General features: G+C 46.8%; 2 protein-coding genes across 2 annotated transcripts; one reads left to right on the plus strand and one right to left on the minus strand.

Moving 5' to 3' along the window:
• Window positions 1–288: 288 nt before the first annotated feature.
• Window positions 289–1,818, plus strand: LOC100192855 (60S ribosomal protein L21-like). Its single transcript, NM_001374340.1, has 2 exons — window positions 289–586; window positions 1,366–1,818. The coding sequence occupies exons 1-2, from the start codon at window positions 350–352 to the stop codon at window positions 1,621–1,623; spliced, it is 495 nt and encodes a 164-aa protein (NP_001361269.1). The 5' UTR covers window positions 289–349; the 3' UTR covers window positions 1,624–1,818.
• Window positions 1,819–4,226: 2,408 nt separating this feature from the next.
• LOC100281141 (beta-amylase) lies at window positions 4,227–6,642 on the minus strand. The gene is made up of 3 exons (NM_001367512.1): window positions 5,674–6,642; window positions 5,475–5,585; window positions 4,227–5,365 (listed from the first exon to the last, which is right to left on the minus strand). Exons 1-3 carry the CDS (start codon window positions 6,409–6,411, stop codon window positions 4,580–4,582), a joined length of 1,635 nt encoding a protein of 544 aa, NP_001354441.1. The 5' UTR covers window positions 6,412–6,642; the 3' UTR covers window positions 4,227–4,579.
• Between the last annotated feature and the right edge of the window lie 14,933 nt (window positions 6,643–21,575).

Here is a 21,575-nt window from a genome sequence, read left to right on the forward strand (position 1 = left end):
TAGAAACCGATCTGTTCCTAATATTTAGAAATCCGAAGTTTTTAAAACCGAAAAACAGAACTGAAGTTTGAAAAAAAACCGAATGTCGAGCCCTATAATTCATGAATTAGGATTCAGGGCATATTCATCTTTGGCTAGACAGAAGTGGAATATAGAAGAGATGTAAATGGGCTTGTTTTATGGCTGCACCCCACTCAAACGAGTTCAGCCCAACACCAGCACCCCGTCAAGCCCCAATCCCACGCCACCTATAATAAAGCCGTCAGCACACTGAAACCCCTGCAAACCCTAGTGCTTCCCCCCGATCCATTTCAGCCGCCGCCGCGCGTAGCAAGCAGGAGCAGCAAGGATGCCGGCTGGCCACGGGCTGCGCTCGCGGACGCGCGACCTGTTCGCGCGCCCCTTCCGCAAGAAGGGCTACATCCCGCTCACCACCTACCTCCGCACCTACAAGATCGGCGACTACGTCGACGTCAAGGTGAACGGCGCCGTCCACAAGGGGATGCCGCACAAGTTCTACCACGGCCGCACCGGTCGCGTCTGGAACGTCACCAAGCGCGCCATCGGCGTCGAGATAAACAAGCAGGTATACCACACGGATCCCTTTTCGCTAGCTCGCTGATAGGTTGCTGGGCGCAGGCAGTTGAAATCGTTTGTGCACGGCGCTTACGTTTAGTGCGCGGACGTATCTTCTGTTCGTGCCATTCTAGGAATTCGAATGTTTAGAGTGACGACAATTTGCTGGTGTGTTGTTTGATTTGGATCTCTGTAGAATTTGTGGAAGCCCAGGGCGCGATTAGTTTTGTAGCGGCAGGAATGGGCAATCATAACCATTTCTTTGTATGATCTGGTAGTGATAGATGCTGTAATTAGGTTGATTCTAGTTTCATGTATGATTGGGTTCTTGGTACTGCACCGGTGTAATACAATTCTAGTTTAACTAAAGGGAAATTTGGATTCATACCATTAAAAGATCACCACTTTGGATTCATACCATTACTATCTCACTTACATGTGGGTCCACATGAGTCAATGACATGTGGGGTCCATGGTATATATCTAAAGTTTGGATCTTTTAATGGTATAGATCCAATTGTTCCTTAACTAAATGTTCGAGGTTTCAATGGGCCTAACTGTAAGCAATTTTATTTTTTATTGCTTGACCCAGAAGTGCAAACATTTCTGAACAACCAAAATCTACAGTACTTGGATGCTTTATGCAATTAAATCTGCAATCTGTGCAGGATGGGATTGTTAAGCTCAGTTATGCTGGACATATTATGCTCTGTGTAGTGGTGATATCAATGATAATGGCTTAATCTATGTGTAAGTTCTTTAGATTCTGATAACTTGTTATCTTTTCAGGTGAATGGTCGCATCATCAGGAAGCGTATCCATGTCCGCGTGGAGCATGTGCAGCCATCCCGCTGCACAGAAGAGTTCCGCCTGAGGAAGGTGAAGAATGACCAGCTGAAGGCGGATGCAAAGGAGCGCGGCGAGGTCATCAGCACCAAGAGGCAGCCGTTGGGCCCCAAGCCTGTCTTCATGGTTGAGGGGACTACCATCGAGACCGTCACTCCCATCCCGTACGATGTGGTCAATGATCTTAAGGGAGGATACTAGGTTGTTTGTTTGGTCTTTCTACCTGTTCTACATCTGTGTTACTCTAGTGCGTACAATTTTGCTCACACTGAGCAGTAGTATGAACCTATTGTGTGTTCATGTTGAAATTTTTCCCGTTCTGTGCAAACCTGAGTTTAGAAGAACGCTATGCCTTGATCTTTGCTTCTGAGAACAAAGATTTGCCTTTTTCAACCTCATACGGTGCTTATGTATTTATGTTGTTTGAACCGTGAAGTGGAAATTGGGAAAGTATGTCACACTAGTACCAACCGTCTTTAGCCAACGTATTTTAATTGGTCCATGTCGTTTTGAACTGGTTGAAGTTAAGCTTTTTTGAAAAGAATTAAAAAAAAGAGGTCTCATGCTCATTTCAACTGCTGTAGAAACCATCTGAGGATGAGGAAGGGCCTCTACATAGTGAGAGACTTGAGAGTTGATAATCACTATTCGTAGTGAGAGACTTAGAGTTGATAATCACTTGATTAGTAGCTTTACTTGAGAGTTGATAATCACTAATCGTAATGAGATACTTAGAGTTGATAATCACTTGATTAGTAGCTTTATCAGTGTGTCAAGAGTAGCTTATGTGCATCCACCACCTTGATCAGACTTGGTCATACTAAGTTAGAGTTAGTGCATGCTACTTTTGGTACTAAAATCAGCTTGATGACTTAATGGCGATTAAAAGATCGGTGATCATTTGGAGAGGTTGAGTGACCTAACTCAAACTTATATATGACTGTGAGCAGTTTACCGTGCTCGAGAAATGAAGAATTAACTTGTAGAGACTATTTAGTCATTACACGAAGCAAAGGGGTGCGACACCCTTGCGCGTGCCCTCTAAGGAGGGCTACTAGGAATTGTTGACTCTTGATACCTTAGCAAAACATGGATGCTCTTCTAATCCTTTTTTACATTAAGCATTTAAATTTGAGCAAATTCTTTCAAGTATATACATTACTAGAGTTGCCATACTAATATATGATTAGAACCAAGGTTTTAAATAACCGGATATAGCGACCGATATATCCTTTTTAGGACTGATATATCGTGATTTATCCTGATATTTGCTAGTTTGATAAGTGTGGGGATAAAATCTGTATCCCGCTATTTAAAACAATGAACTAGGTGCAAAATGTTTCATCACACTCCTAGACATACGGAATGAAGTTGGTCTTAATTATATGTTTATTTGTACAGAAAATTTGAAAAAGCACATTTTATTTCCTCTCATCATCATCTTAATCTTTCATGTACGATGGGGTCCATAAGGCAAATAAAGGCCGTAATGCCCTAAGGGTGTGGGGTTTGAGGTGACCCATCTTCTTCTCACTCGTCATTTTTTTATTTGGTTTGTAAAATAGAATGAGTTGGCGCATCACAACCCCATTTATTATAAGCTAATAATTAGTGTGTGTATATATATATATAGACATGAGGAACGAGTTGATTTCACATAAATTTATAGGATAACCTCATGATGCATCACTTCACATAAAGCATATGATGACTCCACAAACTAAACATATGGTAAATTTATCAAATAAAATCATGCACAAAGTGGACAAACTTGGACGCGGTTTACCGGTTTTATATGGAGGTTTCTACTTGGTAGCAAATGAGGAGTGCCCACAATACTCGAGGCAACCGTGCATGCCCGTAGGCCGTAGCTACAAAGGGCCGTCCAGGGCCCAGTGCAAATGGAGCGACGGCACGGAGCCCCTAAATTTTTAGGGCCTCAGATTTTTAAATTTTCTGAATATAAATGATATAAAAAGATAAAAGTTGTTTATTGTTTTGTAAAATCTTAACTTTAAAATAGATAACATGAGAGGATAAGAATACGAGAATAGATCAAATATAAAAGGTACATTTTAGATTGTTTTTGTCTCTATATTATAGATTCCAGGGTCTATTTTTATGTTTTACACCGGGGCCCAAAAACCTTAGAGACGGTCCTGGGTACACCATAGATCCCGCCATAAAATTTTATGAATAGATGTTAGTAAACTAGATTAATGCCGTAAACCAGATATCATCCTCTTGTGAAACTCTATTGATATTATTAGAACAGAGGATTAGAGTTCTAAGATAAGCAATAACTGTGTATTCACCAGGAACGGCACCAAGCTACAAATTTTGCGTCTCCCATCAGTAAATCCATTTTATTCGTTTAGAGCATCTTCATCAGAGGATATCCACTCAATTATACTACGTAAGTAAAGGGGTTAAGAAAATAAACTTTTGGAATATAGGAGAACTGCGCCGGTTGTTTGAGGGATTCAAGAGAGGTTTTAAGGGATTAAAAGAAATTATAAAGAAAAGGGATTGAGAAAGGATTGCTAGAGAAGTGTTCTTTTGTCGTATTCTCGTATATAACAGTTTTTTTTATAAAAAGTAATAATAATTATTTGTTGATCCGGTGGAGTTGCTCCTGTAAGGGATGTCTTTAGGTACGGTTGATCCGATCTCACTACATTCTCTCTGCTTCCATTGCAAACAAGCGCTTCGAATTTTAGATAACTCGCCCACTTCTACATGGACAATTCTAAGATGGAGACCACATCAGTAGAGCAGGCGAGAGGACAAGAGAAGACGAGAAGCGCGGCACCGAATCAGGCAGTGCAGGAACACATCATTTTCTGCGGATTTCTAATAGGAAATCGATATATTCCCCGCACAAACTCCGGCGATGGCCAGAGCCTGAAACGTGACAAAACATCTTTGTCCTCCCCTCCCTGCTTTCCCTCCCGGCTTGGTCACAATACAATCTCGTCTACGCTGGAGCTGCAGTGCACTGCACTGCACTGCACGAGAGACTGCTCGCTGGCTCTCGACTGCGCTCCCTCGCTCTCCACCCAAAGGAAAACCCAACAAGAACCCGAGCTCCCTCCCAAGTCCCAACCCCTGTATGTACAGTCGATCGTAGGCTTCCGTTCCGTCCCGGCCCGGCCGGTCAGCTCCGCAGCGCGACGGCGGCCTCGTGCACCAGCGACCCGGTGGCCTGCGCGACGCCGTGCGCCTCCCGCTCCGCGGCCTCCCGGCACGACCCGGCGCCGTTCATGCGGCGCACGAAGGCGGCGAAGCGCCGCCAGTTGTCCGGGTGGAAGAGGTCGGGCCCCATGCGCAGGTACGTGAAGGCCACCATCCGGTCCTCGGCGGCGCGCTCGGCGGCCGTGGTGACCACCTGGTCGTGCGCCGTGCCGTCGTACCGCGGCAGCGCGTTCTCGCCCGCGAGGCCCACCCCGGCGGCGCGCGCCGCGGCGCCCACCTGCCGGACCAGCGCCTCCGGCATGCACCGCGCCTCCTGCGGCTGCTCGTGGTCCCGCATCTCCACGCAGGTGAAGTTGAGCACGGCGCCGTGGCGCGCCAGGAGGCGCGCGATGGTGAGGTACCCGTCGTGGCGCCGCGTGTTGTAGTAGCCCGCGGTGAGCTCGGGGGCGTGGGACCGGCTGCCGTAATGCCAGTGGATGCCGGCCACCTTCACGGAGACCTCCACGGGCGCGGCGCCGAACACGGACGTGGCGCCCGACAGGATGCGGTCGCCGTGCTCCAGCAGCATCTGCGAGTACCACGACAGGAAGAAGTCGCCGTACTCGGTGCTCCACCCACCGTTGTCGCCGCGGAAGAAGACGGTGTCCTCAGGCCAGTTGTTGTAGCCGCCAGCGTCGGTCGGCCCACCGTGGCCCCACTCAGGCTTGCCGGCCGCCTCCGCTGCCGCCTTCAGGCGGCTACGCATGTACTGGCCGGACGACATACCAGAACATGTCATCAATATCATCATCATCATCAGAAGAAAAAAAAAAGGTTATTTTGGACGAGACGCTTCGTTCATCTGTCTGAAATCGTACCCTGTCGTTGCACTGGAAGGCGCCGATGCCTGGGAACTTCCAGGTGCCGTTGCTCTCCGGGTAGGACGGGTAGCGCAGCTCGCCGGCGGGGCCCATGCCGACTTGGATTTCCTGCATTTTTTTTACGTACACGCGCGTGTAGAGTGGATCAGGACGACTGTAGGAGATGGAGCGACTGGCTGGACCTTGACGTACGTACCACGATGGTGTTGCCGAGGTAGTCGGCGAAGTGGTCGCGGAACGCGCGCATGAAGTCGGTGTAGCACTCGACGGGCGTGCGTCCCTTGAGGACGGGCATGGCGTCGCAGCCGAGCGAGACGTACTCGTAGTTGCGGCGGCCCCACTGGTCGGTGTAGCAGAGGTCCTGGTCCCTCTCCATCTCCTCCGCGGCCCACCGCGGCAGCGGGATGCTGACGGAGTCGCCGACGTTGCCGCCGCACTGGTGGAAGGACATGACGGCCTGGACCTTGAGCCCGGCCTTGCGCGCCATCTCCATGAGCTCCGCGTAGCCCGCGAAGTTGTACCGGCCCGGGCCGTCGCGCTCGGCGATGCCCCACCACACGTCCACCATGACGCCCTCGACGCCCGCGCTCTTGAGCGCGGAGAGGCTGGCCTGCACCGCCTTGCGGCGGTGCAGCGCGGTGCCGCACTCCTTGACGGTGTCCAGCGGCATCATGACGAACACCGGCACGCCGGACGACCTCCTGCCCCCGGAGGCCAGGTCGGCCGCGCTCCCCGACGCCGCGGCCCGGCAGGCGAACACCGCCCGCGACGGCGCCACCGACGGCTCGCAGCACGCCTGCCGCTGCAGCCGCAGGCTGCCGCCCGCCGGCTTCCTCGCGGAGAAGGAGACGGACGCGGACGCAGCAGGGCGAGGGGTGCGGGGCGCGACGGTCGCCGCGGCGGCGGTGGCGCACTGAGCCAGGTTGCAGGCCATGGTTTTGGGTGCTGATGGTGTCTGGCAAACGACACGGCAGCGATCGATCGAACGGACCGAGAGAAAAGTTTCTGTGGGATCGGATTATTGGGTTCAGTGTGTTTTTTTTTTGGGTTTTGTTTGGCGGCCGGAACAGATTGTTGTTGCCTTGTTGGGAGGAGGAGGGGAATTGGAGGAATATATCCCAACAAGAATTTGATTAGTAAAATTATTCAATGGATCGAGGTCGATGAAGAGAGACGTCGCAGGTGCTGCTGTTTAAATAGGAGACGGGTGCGGCGGGAAGGGAGACGACAGGAGAGGGGTGGTGGTGACTGGTGACGAGAGCGACGGCGTGAGCAAGGGGGAGCGCGACGCGTGGGTGATGGCCGAGGATGTTTTGTGTGGTCGTCCGGACAAGACGAGTGGTAGGACATGGCAGGACGACGGGAATGGCCGGACGGGATAGTCGGGGACACGTGCTGCGCCAGTGGTGAATGGAAGTGTTGGTGGGGCTGGGTCGTCTATGTGTATCTTATCTATGGCGGAACCGATAGGCTGATTGCTGATTCTAGAGAGTGCTTAGTTTAGACAAGGAGAGCGGCCATTCTATCCTAATTTTTTCACTTAGGCCCTGTTCGTTTGTATCGGATTACACCCGGAATCGTTCCGTCTAAACAAAGTTTATATAAATTAGAGAAGCAATCCGGTTAGGAATTTGTTGACACCTTTTTGGAGGCGTCAATTACTCAAGAGAACCAGCGGTGGTGCTCTCTGGTCAGGCGCGGACGGTCCGCGGCCCAGGGCCGGACGGTCCGCGACCTGGCGCGAGGCGGCGGTGCTCTCTGGTCAGGCGCGGACGGTCCGCGGCGCAGGGCCGGACGCTCCGCGACCTGGTGCAGGAGCTCGTGTTCCCTGCCTGACGGTCGGACGGTCCGCGCCCTAGGGCCGGACGGTCCGCGCGTGCGCAGGGGCGGCGGAGGATCGCCGGCGGCGCCTGGATCTCGCTCCCGGGAGGGACCCCATCGGGGAGGAGAGATCCTAGGTGGTGTCTAGGCTCGGGTAGACCGACCTAGACTCCTCTAATCGACGTAGAGTCGAGGAGAGGCGGAGAATTTGGGGATTAGAAGGCTAAACTAGGGCTAAACTAGAACTACTCCTAAGGTAAAATGCGAAATAGAAGTTGTATTGATTCGATTGATTGATTACAAATCGGCCGTATACCTCTCTATTTATAGAGGAGGGGGGCTGGACCCTTTACAAACTAATTTCCGAGCTTATCCCATGATTTTAGCTAACAACCGTAGCACAAAACTCGGAACCCTAATCTGTTCTGCGCACGCGCGGACCGTCCGGCCCACAGGCGCGGACCGTCCGCGCGCTCAAATTGGTGCTCAACATATGCCCCCCTGCCTTTTGGTGGAGCTGAGCGAACCAAAAGCAACTAACTCGATGTTATCACATCGGTTTTCTTAGGCATCTTGCCACTTACTAGGATGGTACACAGTGGTCTTGGTCTCGGACGTGACCCCTTTAGCTTTGATCGAACTGTCGGTCCCAACACCGTCGAGCATCATACTGATCCTGATCAATCCGTCACCTAGCTTTTCCTAATTTTCCAAGTGTTCTGGCGTAGCTTCATAGTCGACCAGGTCTTCTCCTTGCAGGTCATCTTCCTCCATGGGTGTCGGCACGTCGTTGCAGGTGTCATGGTTTATTGCGGATGAGTCGGCCGCAGGGGTCGGATGGTCCGCGCCCTGTACGGTTGGTCCGGTCTTTATAGCCGGACTGTCTGCTATACCTGCAAAGAGCTGCACAGTTGCTGTTTTATTTTCTGTCTTTATGGCCGTTTGATTTTCCTCAACGGCCTTTGGTCTCCATCTCTTTTGTGGTGGCGGATACTGCGGATGTGTGTCATTGAATATTTTTTCCGCCTCCTTCTCCTGATTCTCCTTTGCTCTAAGGCGCTGTAATTTTCGCTTTTGCGATCGTGTCAATCCCGATGGGCACCATCGGGGCATGGAGTATTTTGGATCGGCTATTTTATTGACAGTCATATTTTCTTTTTTGTTTGTGTTGGCCGATTCACCAAAAATCATTGGCCCTTCGTTATTTTGTTGTACGACGACATCTGTCGTTCCTATTTTAATGACGTCTCCCTTTTTCGTACTGTTGGAGGTTGTAGCTGTATGCCCCCCTGCCGGATTAGTCAGCCTTTGGGGCCGAATTGTTCGGCAATCTTGCTGGGCCTGTGCTTGTGGACCAGATTGAGGGGCTCTCAATCGGTCTTGTACTGGAGGTGTCAACCTATTGAATACAGATGTTTGGGGTGCCCCCCAAGCGGGGTACTGTGGCATCCTAAGTGGGTATGGTGGCATGCCCCACATTTGATTTGGGACGTATGGTGGAAGTATGTATGTGTATGAATATGACATAGGTAGATATGGTGGTGGAGGTGTCCATGCAGGTATGTTAGGTCTTAATTGAACATTATGACCTTCCGTCCTTTCCGATTGGTGTGGTGGTCCAATCGGCCTAACCTGCCGTCGCACCTGGGTGGGTAAGCGAGGTTCCTTTGGTGGCCGGTCGCTGGAGCCAGCCTTCTTTTTCACATATTTAGACAATAATTGATCAAAAGTCGGGCTAGATTTTACCAACCGACCAGTTGCCTTGAACGTGTTAGTTTTCCACGTACCTATTTCTGGTCGTCGTGGTTTGAAGGTACGTGGTCGCCGCGGCTCTTCGACGTTGCCGGACCGTCCGCCGGAACGCTTCGGACCGTCCGGTGATGTTACGGACCGTCCGCGCCTAGACACCGGACCGTCCGCGATGCGTAGTATGGGTTCTCGCGCATATCCCCTTGTCTGTGCTTGCCCCCCAGCGCTGGAGTTTGTGATGGTTACCTTCAGTGTCTCCCCTCCATCAGGAGTCTTCTCGGCCATCACTTTCCTGCAAGAAATTTTGTTGTTTCCATCGGCCTCCCGTGCGTTGCCGATGATGACTTCTTTGTCTTTGCCCTTATCGGCTGTGTTGGGCCGAATTAGGACCTTTTTGCCATTAAAGTCGATCACATTCATTGGGAAGGGCTCTGTGTCCTCCTGAAATTTCAATCGTCCCTCGTTAATGGCCGATTGAATTTGTCGTCGGAACACATTACAATCATTAGTGGCATGGGAAAATGAGTTGTGCCACTTGCAGTATGCGCGACGCTTTAGTTTGTCGGCAGGTGGAACGATATAATCAATTTTAATGTTACCATTTTTTAGTAATTCATCGAATATCTTATCACATTTGCCGACATTAAATGTAAACTTAACCTCCTCCTGTCGTTCCTTTTGAACTGACTGCAAGGAGGAGCAAGCCGAAGATTTGGCCTGCTCGGGCCAAACTATTTCAGCAGTGTAAACTTTCTTTGGTTCATCGTCCGGACTACTTTGATTGTGTTCTACTATAGGGACATTATGATGAACCGTTCTGGCTAGTTCTTTGCTTCGGCTTTCACAAGCCGAAGCTCTCTGATGTAATTGTGCTAGAGTGAAGAACTGGATGCCTTCTAATCTCTCTTTTAAATAATAGCGCAATCCATCAAAGGCTATTCCCGCCAGTTGTTTTTCTATTAAATGAATTTGAAAGCATCGGTTTCTCGTATCCTGGAATCTCCGGATATAATCACTAACCGATTCATCCTTTTCTTGTCGTAGGGTCACTAAGTCTACTAAATCTAGCTCATAATTACCAGAGAAGAAATGTTCATGAAATTTTTGCTCTAAGTCTCCCCATGATAAAATGGAATTAGGAGGGAGCGTGGCATACCATGTGAATGCAGTCCCTGTTAAGGATAATGAAAATAAACGCACACGGAATGCTTCGGTGTCGGCCAATTCTCCTAATTGTGCTAGGAACTGGCCTATGTGCTCACGCGTGCTCTTTCCTTGGTCACCCGAAAACTTTGCAAACTCGGGTATCCTGGTTCCCTGTGGGTATGGGTGGTGATCAAATCGGCTGTCATAAGGCTTCCGATATGATTGCCCCCCAGGGATCATGCTTACTCCGAGCTTATCTCGGAACGCCCCGGCTATTTCTTCCCTCACTATATCAACGGCAGCCGGTGCAAGACCACCGGCTCTCTGGTCAAACATAGGTGGGGTTGGTTGCATGTTAGTATGTTGTCGTTCCCCCCATTGGTTTGAGCTACGTGGTGCATTTCCATTTGCCCTATATGGCTCATATGTTTGATCGTTTCTTTTCGGCCTTCTAGGTGGGGTCGGAAAGCTTTCCTGGGCTCTAGGTCTTGAATTAATGGGCTGGTGCATTGCATATTGTGATTGGGAGTGTTGCTGGGATGGGTGAGGATTCAAGTAACAATATTCCTCAAAAAGGTCATATGCGGACTGTCCGGACATTGGTCCGGACGGTCCGTAATTATGTGCGGACCGTCCGTCGTTGTATGCGGACCGTCCGACTGGGTAGTTTAAATTCGGTGCCCTATGTGGTGGCTCGGGTGCGTGTCTAGGTAACTCATTAAAAATGGGCCCGGCTGTGGCTGACCCGGACGGTCCGCGCTCGCGAGCGGACGGTCCGGACATGTGTAGATCGGCTGGTTTACTGCCGATTTGCGTTTGCTCAGGGTACGTGTCCATCGGCATCCCATAAGGGGGTTGTGACTGGTCGTGACAACCTCTAACCGATGTATTACGTGTATTATCTCCTAATTCAAATTCGTGTGAAGGAAAATTTGCTACACTAGATTTATCAAATGCACGTACTAGTCTCCTACAATCGTTTTGCATAACCCCTATGATATTTTGCATCTGTTCTTGCTGTTCGTCTATGTAAGCTTTAAGAGATTGGAGTTCGTTGGTGCTACTTACATTTGGGGTAATCGTAGTAGGTTGGAGCGAAGCCAGATCTGTCGCCCGTTGCCGAACGACTTTGTTGTTCCTGTCCACTTTGAAGTCAGCCAGGAATTTCGCCTTTGCTTCTTGGATCAGCTGCTCCTGGCGCTCCTCGAACAGGAGCTGTTCTTCAGCCGGCAAGGCTTCCCATGTCGGTGTGATGATATTGCTGGTGGAAACCTCAGAGCTATCCTTTGAACCAGCCATTGAGGACCGATTTGATAGGTCTATATGTGTTCTCCCCAGCGGAGTCGCCAAAAAGTATGTTGACACCTTTTTGGAGGCGCCAATTACTCAAGAGAACCAGCGGCGGTGCTCTCTGGTCAGGCGCGGACGGTCCGCGGCCCAGGGCCGGACGGTCCGCGACCTGGCGCGAGGCGGCGGTGCTCTCTGGTCAGGCGTGGACGGTCCGCGGCGCAGGGCCGGACGGTCCGCGACCTGGTGCAGGAGCTCGTGTTCCCTGCCTGACGGTCGGACGGTCCGCGCCCTAGGGCCGGACGGTCCGCGCGTGCGCAGGGGCGGCGGAGGATCGCCGGCGGCGCCTGGATCTCGCTCCCGGGAGGGACCCCGTCGGGGAGGAGAGATCCTAGGTGGTGTCTAGGCTCGGGTAGACCGACCTAGACTCCTCTAATCGACGTAGAGTCGAGGAGAGGCGGAGAATTTGGGGATTGGAAGGCTAAACTAGGGCTAAACTAGAACTACTCCTAAGGTAAAATGCGAAATAGAAGTTGTATTGATTCGATTGATTGATTACAAATCGGCCGTATACCTCTCTATTTATAGAGGAGGGGGGCTGGACCCTTTACAAACTAATTTCCGAGCTTATCCCATGATTTTAGCTAACAACCGTAGCACAAAACTCGGAACCCTAATCTGTTCTGCGCACGCGCGGATCGTCCGGCCCACAGGCGCGGACCGTCCGGACCGCGGACCGTTCGGCCTCAGGGCCGGACCGTCCGCGCGCTCAAATTGGTGCTCAACAGAATTATTCCGACCCATCAATCCGGTGGAAACGAACAAGGCCTTAACCCGTTTCTGGGTTGTTTGGTTTATAAGAACTATTTTTTAGTCATTCTATTCTATTTTATTTTAGTCTCTAAAATAATAAATATGGAAACTAAATTTTTCGTATTTAGCAATTTAGAGACTAAAATAGATTAAGATAGAGAAACTAAAAAATAGTCTCCACAAATCAAACACTCTCTAAGAGCTAGTTTGAAAACTTAAATCCCTCCAAAATTCTCAGAATTGAAAGAAAAAGTAAACTATTTTTTCTCAATCCCCGAAAATCCTAGATGCGATTTAAGTTTTCAAACTAACCCTAATCCTATGTGATTTCATATCTAGGAAGGACTGTTCGTTTTAATGAGAATTGAGTGACTAGCAAGTTAATGTTCTTCACAATTTCTTCTAATCCTCTTGGAAGGGTTTCACTCTAAAAATTTCAGGTTTATTTTAGCTTCTTTCATTCAAACAAGTTTAGCTCCACGAACTCTAGCTTTGAAAAAGAAAAATTGAAACTAAAGACCAACTTTATGAAATAAATCCACAAAACTCCTTAAAAGGTCCGTCACAAACACTGTTTTCATACCTTCTCACACCACTGATTACACAACATAGCGCTTTCGGTTCTCTCATGACATCCACTAATCATGAAGGGTAATCAAGAAAACCCACGCAAATCAATTGTATTACAATTTATTGGAGCTGTTTTTATGGTGAAATTGAAGACCAAAAATAAAAATCTTGAAGTGAAATCCTTAGAAATAAGCCCTTAATATCTAGAATAACAATAAACGAACCAAATTAGAGCCGGCAACCCAGCCGTTGCCACGTTGTCACTTTTTCGAGAACGAGAGGTCTTGAGAAAAGGGTTGAGAAAAAAGAATAATAAACTCCGTGGTGGTGAGCCGGAGCAGAACTCCCAACTCCAACTGCAACCACCAGGAGTCCAAGACACGCCAATGATCTACGCACTTGCTGGCACAGGACAACCTTGATGATTGTGGGCAGCTACACGTTGCACGCCTTCAGCCAGAGGAAATCGATTCCCTCCCTGCTGCCGCCACTCCTACATCCGGTTGGAAGCTTGTGGCAGCCTACTGCTACGGCTACGGGAGGGCGACCAGGCCACGGCCACGGGGTTCTAGAACCAGCGATTCTGTACGCAGCCGCCCAAGCGTATAGGTGTACATGTGTATTGTGCCTAAGTCGATGTAAAGCACATAATTTTTAGCACGGTCTAGATCTAGCACGGCCCAACCTAATTGTGGGCCTGGCCGACACGGCCTAATATGTGGGTCGTGCTTGGGTCTCAAGTCAAGCACACGGGCCAGCCTGGCACGACCCATTTAACTAAGGCCCATCGAGGCCCACTAAATATAGACTCAATATTTAACTAAGGTCCGTCAAAGCCCACATGACCAGCACAACTTGTAGAATCTAGAGCTTCAATAGACCTTCGAGAACCAATACCTAGATGTGGATAGAGAATAGTGATGATGATCATTGTATATGTATTCTGTATGGCTGTATAGTACTCAATTAAACACTAAACAGAGAACTGGATATTATTGCTAAGCTAGTTGTAATATTTTTCTTTTTTCTGACCAAAGGTTTTTAATGTGCATCCACAAAACAACTTAGTTTTATTTTGGTCATATATATATTCTATATTTTTTATATATTACTGTTGTATGTATATGAGCCGTCTAGCACATTAAGGTATTTTGGGCTATTTGGGCCGGCCTGACACATATAACTAATTGTGGGACATGTCGTGGGTCGATGACTGAGCACACGCGCTGGCACGGCACGACCCATAATTAGATATGTACTTTTGTGGGCCATGCTTTTGTGACCCGTACTTTTATGGGCCTGTGCCGTCGGGCCGGCCCACATGTATAGATATACCCAAGCGAATCCTAAAACACGATCCGTCGACGGAATCCCGATCAGACAGGTAACGGTGACACAGGGGATGGCCGGTTTCTCGTCTTCAACTCTTGATTGGACGATGAATGTTTTTTTCTCGGTGGAAACGGCGGCTCTGCTTGGGTAATTGGGTTGTACCCTAGTTCATTATTTTTTTGAGAGAATACCCTAGTTCATTATTCACCCATATGGTCATCAAGGGATGGAGCCAGGATTACATCACATCGATATAATTTTGCACGCTCCATCTCTCATCTTGAATTAGGACTAACAAAAAAATTACTCATTCGATCCAAAATAAAATTCGTTTTAGACATTTAGTGCATTCTTTTTCGTACAATAATTAGTGTATGTGTTTTACATATGTGTCTGTACCTATCATATGATTTAAAAAAGGGCTACTAAGGGCTACTAAGGTACCTATCATATCTTTTTCGTACAAAAAATCAATGACGTCGTATATTTGTGAACAAAGGGCTACTAAGGTACACCGCTTTGATAAAATCAGTAAATAATAATTTAAATATACGCACCATACGTCTCTCATCTTTATAAATAACTAGGTGAGTGCCCGTGCGTTGCAACAGAAACATATAATAATACGATAATTTATATATAAAATATGTGTTATACTATTATGAGAAAAGATTTCACCTGCCCTATTTTTATCAATATGACAATAGAGGATCAATATAAGGCCTTGGCATGGCTTCAGAAGTTCAGATTAACGAATTATGAAGCAAGAGCAACTATTTCTGTTGTTTCAGTAGAAAGAATGGGGATATGTGTTTATCTCTCTCCTACATGTTACACAATGTGCTATAGAATGACACCTCTAGGTCACTACTACAACTACAGAGAATAAATTATGGATCATGGGTGCCCTACTAAGTTAGCTACACGTAAAATCTGGGGCGATTGACCTCCTAATGCTTCATCTTGGAGATCTCACTAAAATACAAGATCCGCACAAGGCGAGCCTTGATAAAGCTTGCGATGTTCGTGTCCTTATCTTCAGTGCAGACAACTGCAGGGGAAATGATTGTGTCGGTCAGCAAGAGTGGAAAATGTCAGCAGAAACACAAGAATGGAAAATTATATGGTGTGCAAGTAGGCCGACACCCTATTTAACTAAAGGTGTGTTTGGTTTAGTTTTCTGAACCAATTCATTGCCAAAAATCTAAAACCTCACACAAACGGTACAACATCAGAATAGATTTTTAAAAGTCTATAGATTTCTCAAGTTCAATTCAAAATCACCATCTACCCCAAATTTTTCAGATTACTATTATTCATGTTACAGCTATCACTCTTGTAGTATCTACCATTGATAGTTGTTTTAATCAAATATATTTTATCTTTCTCACAACCCTTAGCTCGAAACAAATTTTCACGGCTCACAATTGGATTCATATTTTCATAAATCTAACAATTGGATTCATATTTTCATAAATCTATAGGTGTGAACCAAACAGACCCTAAAACATCATGTTGTAATGTTCCAAAAGAATCATCAAAAAAATATGTATGCAACACACCTAAGTGCAACAACACTAACCTGCAGGAGCGTTGGCGCAGACTGGACTCTTGTGTGTCTGCAATGTGGAAACCTGCATTGTAAATGGTTAGGTAAATGCTTCACTTAAAAATGGCAGTAAATGCTTCATAAAAAATGCTTCCATGTGCTCATGATCAAGTAGGTTTTATGTTCAATTTGCAGTTCTACACAAGTGCGATTCATTTTGATACTCATTTCTATTTACTTTCAGAGCTCGTGCTAACTGTCATGAGGTGCAATGCATCTATGACTGCCAATTGATATTATGCTCCTGCCATAAAGTGCATTGCATCGTGCTAACTGTACACTAATCTGTGAGGATCTAAGATCAGTATTTGTTTACGTTTTCTCCTTTAGTATCCTATTAAAAAACAGCACGGCTAGACAACCCAGACAATGTGTCCCAATAGGAATATCAGATTCTAACGCTGGCAGCAATCTTGAATGATATTTTTTTTTCCAAACAAGCGAGGTCACTAAACAGAAGCGACAACAGATAAAAACTAAAGATAAAAACTAAAGAGTACAGATGATTGGCATCACATCGGAAATGAAATATGCCTAACATATCAACTTGCATATTAGATTATTTGCTGAGAACAATAACGAAAACATATTTAGCTATTCATCACAAGTTACCTTAGATTTTGCTGTTCAAGGTCCTTTGGGTCTTCTTTCCCCTAGAACATACAAGGGTATCTCAGATTTGCAAACAAGGAAAAGCAAGAACTTCAATGAGACATCATTGTAAAACCAAGTTTCCGATTTAAATAAAGATGATGCTTGCGGTCAACACATTCACAAATGTAAATGTGTTAAATCGTTCAAACATAAGGCTGATGTGGTCATGCTCAGGTAGTATGTACAGACCTAAAAACAAGGTATATGACAACAATACCAGCCACCAAACACACATGGTTAATCACTAAAATAATTCTCCGATTAACCAGGAAAACTATGGCAGCCACCAGAACTATACATGTTTCTACCAGTAATTGCTTCACTAAAAAAATGCCCCCATGTGTTTTTAGGTGGTTTGTACAGACATAAAAACAAGGGTATAGGACTACTTCTTGTGCTAAAATAATAGCTGGCACTAAACAGTGTATCCAGTTCATCAGGAAAACAGTTTTAGTGATTAATCACTAAAACAATACCCATGGTGCAAAATATCTGATTAACCATGTACATACCAGTAATTGCTTCACTAAAAAATGCCCCCAATTTGCTCATGTTTAAGGAATATGTATAGAACTAAAAACAAGGGTATATGACAACAATACCAACCACTAAACACACATGGTTAATCACTAAAACAATTCCCTAACAACTCCTATAAAAAGATAGCAGCCACAAGAAATAAACCGCCCACGACATCCCTAATTGTAGTCACTAAAAACTGGCAGCAGTAATTGGTTCACTAAAAAAATGACCATAATCAGGAAAACTATAGCAGCCACTAGAACTATACATGTTTCATTAGTAATTGCTTCACTAAAAAATGTCCCCATGTGTAAATTTTCATGTGGTATGTACAGACCTAAAAACAAGGGTATAGGACTACTTGTTGTGCTAAAACAATAGCTGGCACTAAAAAGTGTATTCAGTTAATCATCCAAACAATTCTGTGATTAATCACTGAAACAATACCCATGGAGCAAATTATATGAGAATAAGATCTCGCCGTTCCTATTGTGAAGAATATACTACTACCTCCAGTTTCAAATTACAAGTTGTTTAGAACAACCACAAGGTAACTACAAAGAATATACTAATTGCTCTAGTTTCAAATTACAAGTTGTTTAGAGAAAATGTGTTCCTTAATAGTCTAGTTTTAGAAGCTACATCCAACTGGTAAACAGAAATTGCAGAAACCTTTTATGTGGAAGCCTCTGTCATTGAGTCTGCCCCCTTTAGCTGTAAGCTGTTTTCTAAATATTGTTAGTCAGGCTTAGTTGTTTGAGACTTTGTTTCCATTCGTGACCAAGGGAACTGTGAAATGTGTAGAAGATGCTCATGCATATGCATCAAATTGTTCCGTAAAGTCATCTTAATGCTCAAACAGTTTTTTTATCTGCCCCAATTGTACACTGCTTTATGAATTATGTCATTTAGGCTTAGCTGTCCGAGATAATTTCATTTGTGATGATGGTAACCGGAGCATCTGTCCTTTTGTTTTAAACATAAATATTTTGATAGCTTAACTTGTGCATCATTTTATCATGTACTAACATGGTATATAGATGGCACTTAGCAGTAGCATTCCTGACTTACGTGATTGTCCTGTTAGAATGCTTCTGCAGTATAATGGGCTTATGCTAATCTGTTTGGAATCCCATGATGAATAACAATTATGGATGTTGGGCATTTTGTATTTTTATGATGCAGGCTTAACGGATTTTCTTCTCTGCTCAGCCCTGTAGGTGGAGACCTCTATTTATAGCTATAATCCAGCCATATCTAGTGAACTAACAGATCTATTCCTATCTCTAGTGCTTATCCCCTTAATAGATTTATATTCCTATCTCTATTTCTTTGATGTTACTTGTTGCAGGTGCTATCTCCCACTGATGCATTATATGACAATCACTCGAAGAATCAGATGCTAATTAACTATTTTATACTTGACCATTGCTAATTAAGTACTCCATTTTTTATACTAATGGTATACATGCACATTCTAGCTAGTTGTTTATTTACAACATTCTGATCAAGGTCAAGTACTCTATTTTATTAGCAAAATAATTGAATTGTCTTGGAACATACATTGTATTCTGATCCAGGGAGTTTATTGCATTACAGTTTGGTGTAATGTTTCATGTTTGTAACTTATGCAAAATTGACAATAGTGCTTCTGGAGATCTAGTTATTGGTTATTAGAGATCATGTAGTTGGTGAATCCAATGTTTCTTTAGACACTCTGAAGCCCAAAGCAACTATCTCTGTTAAGCGGAGAAGGGTGAAGCGAGAACTTAAAGTAAATGGGCAGCATCATAAAAAGCAGGTGCCTCCTGACTGAACAGATAGGCTTTTTTATGAAAAGAAGCAAGTTCCATGTGTTTCTCATTTTTTCTTTACTAACACTCTGTACCCTTGATTTAAACTGCTTGCTTATTTAACCCTTGCTCTTGGTGCATTAGAGATGAACTCAATCATATCCAAGGTTGATGGATTAGAGATGAACTCAATCTATTAGCGAAATGAGAAAAAATCCTCTAGAAAGGGGAATCTAAAAGTCTTGCTGCAAACATGGGTATTGATTTGAAACAAATTCTTTGATTAGAAATTTGCACAAAACAGTGATGGAAAGTAATTATAACTTGATCCTCTGGTGATTTTATAAGCCTAATTTAAAAATAAACGGTAAAGTAATAAACAATTAGTGATGTCTTAGGGATAATAGACCAAACATATTAAAGCTATCTAGTTTCTTACCTGCTGCAGTCCAACAGTTGCCTCTGCTCTTCAACAGCAAAAAATGTTTTGAGTTCACATTAAAAGAAATGAGTAAATCGTACACTAAACCCACTGCATATTTCATAACGTCATAATTTCTATAATCCACAATTCCAGTAGTTTCTGTAGCACAAGAAAGGAGCAGATATCATACATATGTACAAATGGTAAGCGAAGGCTTAGAAAATTTAAAGCTAACTGTAAAATAAGACATCAATGATAGCCACCAGTCAAAGCCGGAAAAAAAAGAAATATTCAAGTCAGAAATATCAAAGTTAGTCTCATTATGAATAGATGAAGATACAAATAAAGTTGGTGAACTCAAACCTGAAATTAAACTATTCATGTGGAGCTTTTCATTTTAACAATGAAGCTACTTATTATTGGCAGAATGTTCTGAGAGCACCTAGAGGGGGGGTGAATAGGTGATCCTGTAAAAATCAAACACTAATAGCCACAAAACTTAGTTTTAAGTGTTAGTACGGCTAAGTAGCTTGAAGCGAGTTATTGTGAACACAACTGTCGGAGAGGGAATTCTCCGGCCAGGTGGCGGAGTGCACCCGCCCTAAATCCTAAGATGAGGAAGGGGCTTAAGCGTTTTGCCTGTCCTGCTTAAGCGAACATCAAGCACATGAACACGCGAGAGTTTAGATTGGTTTGGGCCGCCGGAGCATAATACCCTACTCCACTGTATGTTGGATTGATGTGGAAGCTTGAGAATTGAGAGTCTAGGTTGGGTCTAAGAGAGCATGGATGAGCTTGAGAGAGCCTGTGTTGTAACATTGCATGCCTCCCCTTTTATAGCTAAGGGGGGCATGCACAAAGGTGCTGAGCCCCGACATGTGGGCCCAGGGACATAATGGATATAGCACTTGGAGCTACAAATGTTCGCCGCTGGAGCAATCTTCTCGCACCCTGACATCCGAGATCTGCGTAGTATCGGCGTGCAGGGGAAGCTTCTCGTATAAGGGATGATGAGCATAGTGCGCCGCGCGGCACGGGCGCACTGTTTGACAACGGACTGGACAGGTGCGCCGTCTGCAGGATGGCCCTGGCGCCGCCTGCCAGCGGAGTGGACAGGACACATTAAATGCTGAGAGGGCACATCGCCTGTCAGCATGGTGGGCAGGCGACACGTCCTTTCCGCAATAAATGCAGAGACTGCACGGCTTTAGAGGCCTTACGTCAGGCTCCGCCCGCTTGCTTATGTCACGGGCCACAAGCCACGCGGCCAGCAGCAGGTCTCCACCTGAGCGGGGAGCGCAAGCACATAGGATAAGGCCTGGACACGTGTTAGCACCGGGCCCTTGCTCATTCCGGGGTCCCCCCTGTCCCGGGACCCTGCTGTGGCCCGGACCTTACTCGGAGGGACCTGGGCCCATCCGAGGGTCCCGGCATGCCTTCTTGGGAGTCCCGGGCCGTAATCGGAGGTCCTGGTTGTGCGTACAGGGGTCCGGTGCTCCTTCGTGGAGGTCCGGTCCAAATGATACATCTTGGGATGTGTCATCTTTTCTCGCCACGTGGTCCCCCTTGAGCCGCCCACATGGCGGGGTTGGGTGCTGTCCACCGTGCGACTAGGGGACGCCGTACGGGCACAGCGTCTTTACATTGTAGTAGGGGGTATCCCTGATTCAGGGTACCGACAGTGGCCCCCGGGCCCGCCTTAGGGAAGGATACAAGCCTGCAGGTGGGGCCAAAGTCTGATTGGCGATTGGCTTGCTGCTCCTGCGTGCCCGTTGATGCAATTACTGCCGGTCCGCCTATGGTCACACCGACTGCCACGCCTGTCCCGCGGCTGACTGGCCCATGACCTCCGCACTTAATGTCTTTGTTGGGCCATGCGCGGGGTGCCTCGAGTCGCTGCACTGGTTTTGAAAATTTTATCTTTTCGGTCTTCTGCGACGGCCCCGAGGAGACGTGGTATTGGCGCGAGCGGTGGTGCTACTTTTCTGCACCCAGTAACCGGCGCGCTGGGTGCATGACATGTGGGCCTGGGCCCCCATGCTGGTCCGTTGGTTGCAGCGAAGCCGAGGGGGCGCACAACCGTGGGGCGGTTGCACGCTTCCTGCGTGGCGGTTCGCCTTCTTGACCGCCAGTTTCGGCGAAGATGAAGGGGCGCACAATCGCAGGGCGGTTGCACGCTCCTTGTGTGGCGGTTCGCCCTCCTGACCGCTGGTTGCGGCGAAGATGAAGGGGCGCATAACCGCGAGGCGGTTGCACGCTCTTTTTGCGGCGGTTCGCCTTCTTCGCGCTTTGGGCCAGCTTGTATGACATGGGGGGTCTGTCCCCCGTGTCATAGGATGGGAACCCAGGTGCGCATCGGGGGAGACTTTGCCCGTGGC

The sequence above is a fragment of the Zea mays genome, chromosome 5 (assembly GCF_902167145.1).
Source record: "Zea mays cultivar B73 chromosome 5, Zm-B73-REFERENCE-NAM-5.0, whole genome shotgun sequence".
In the NCBI taxonomy this organism is placed as follows: domain Eukaryota; kingdom Viridiplantae; phylum Streptophyta; class Magnoliopsida; order Poales; family Poaceae; genus Zea; species Zea mays.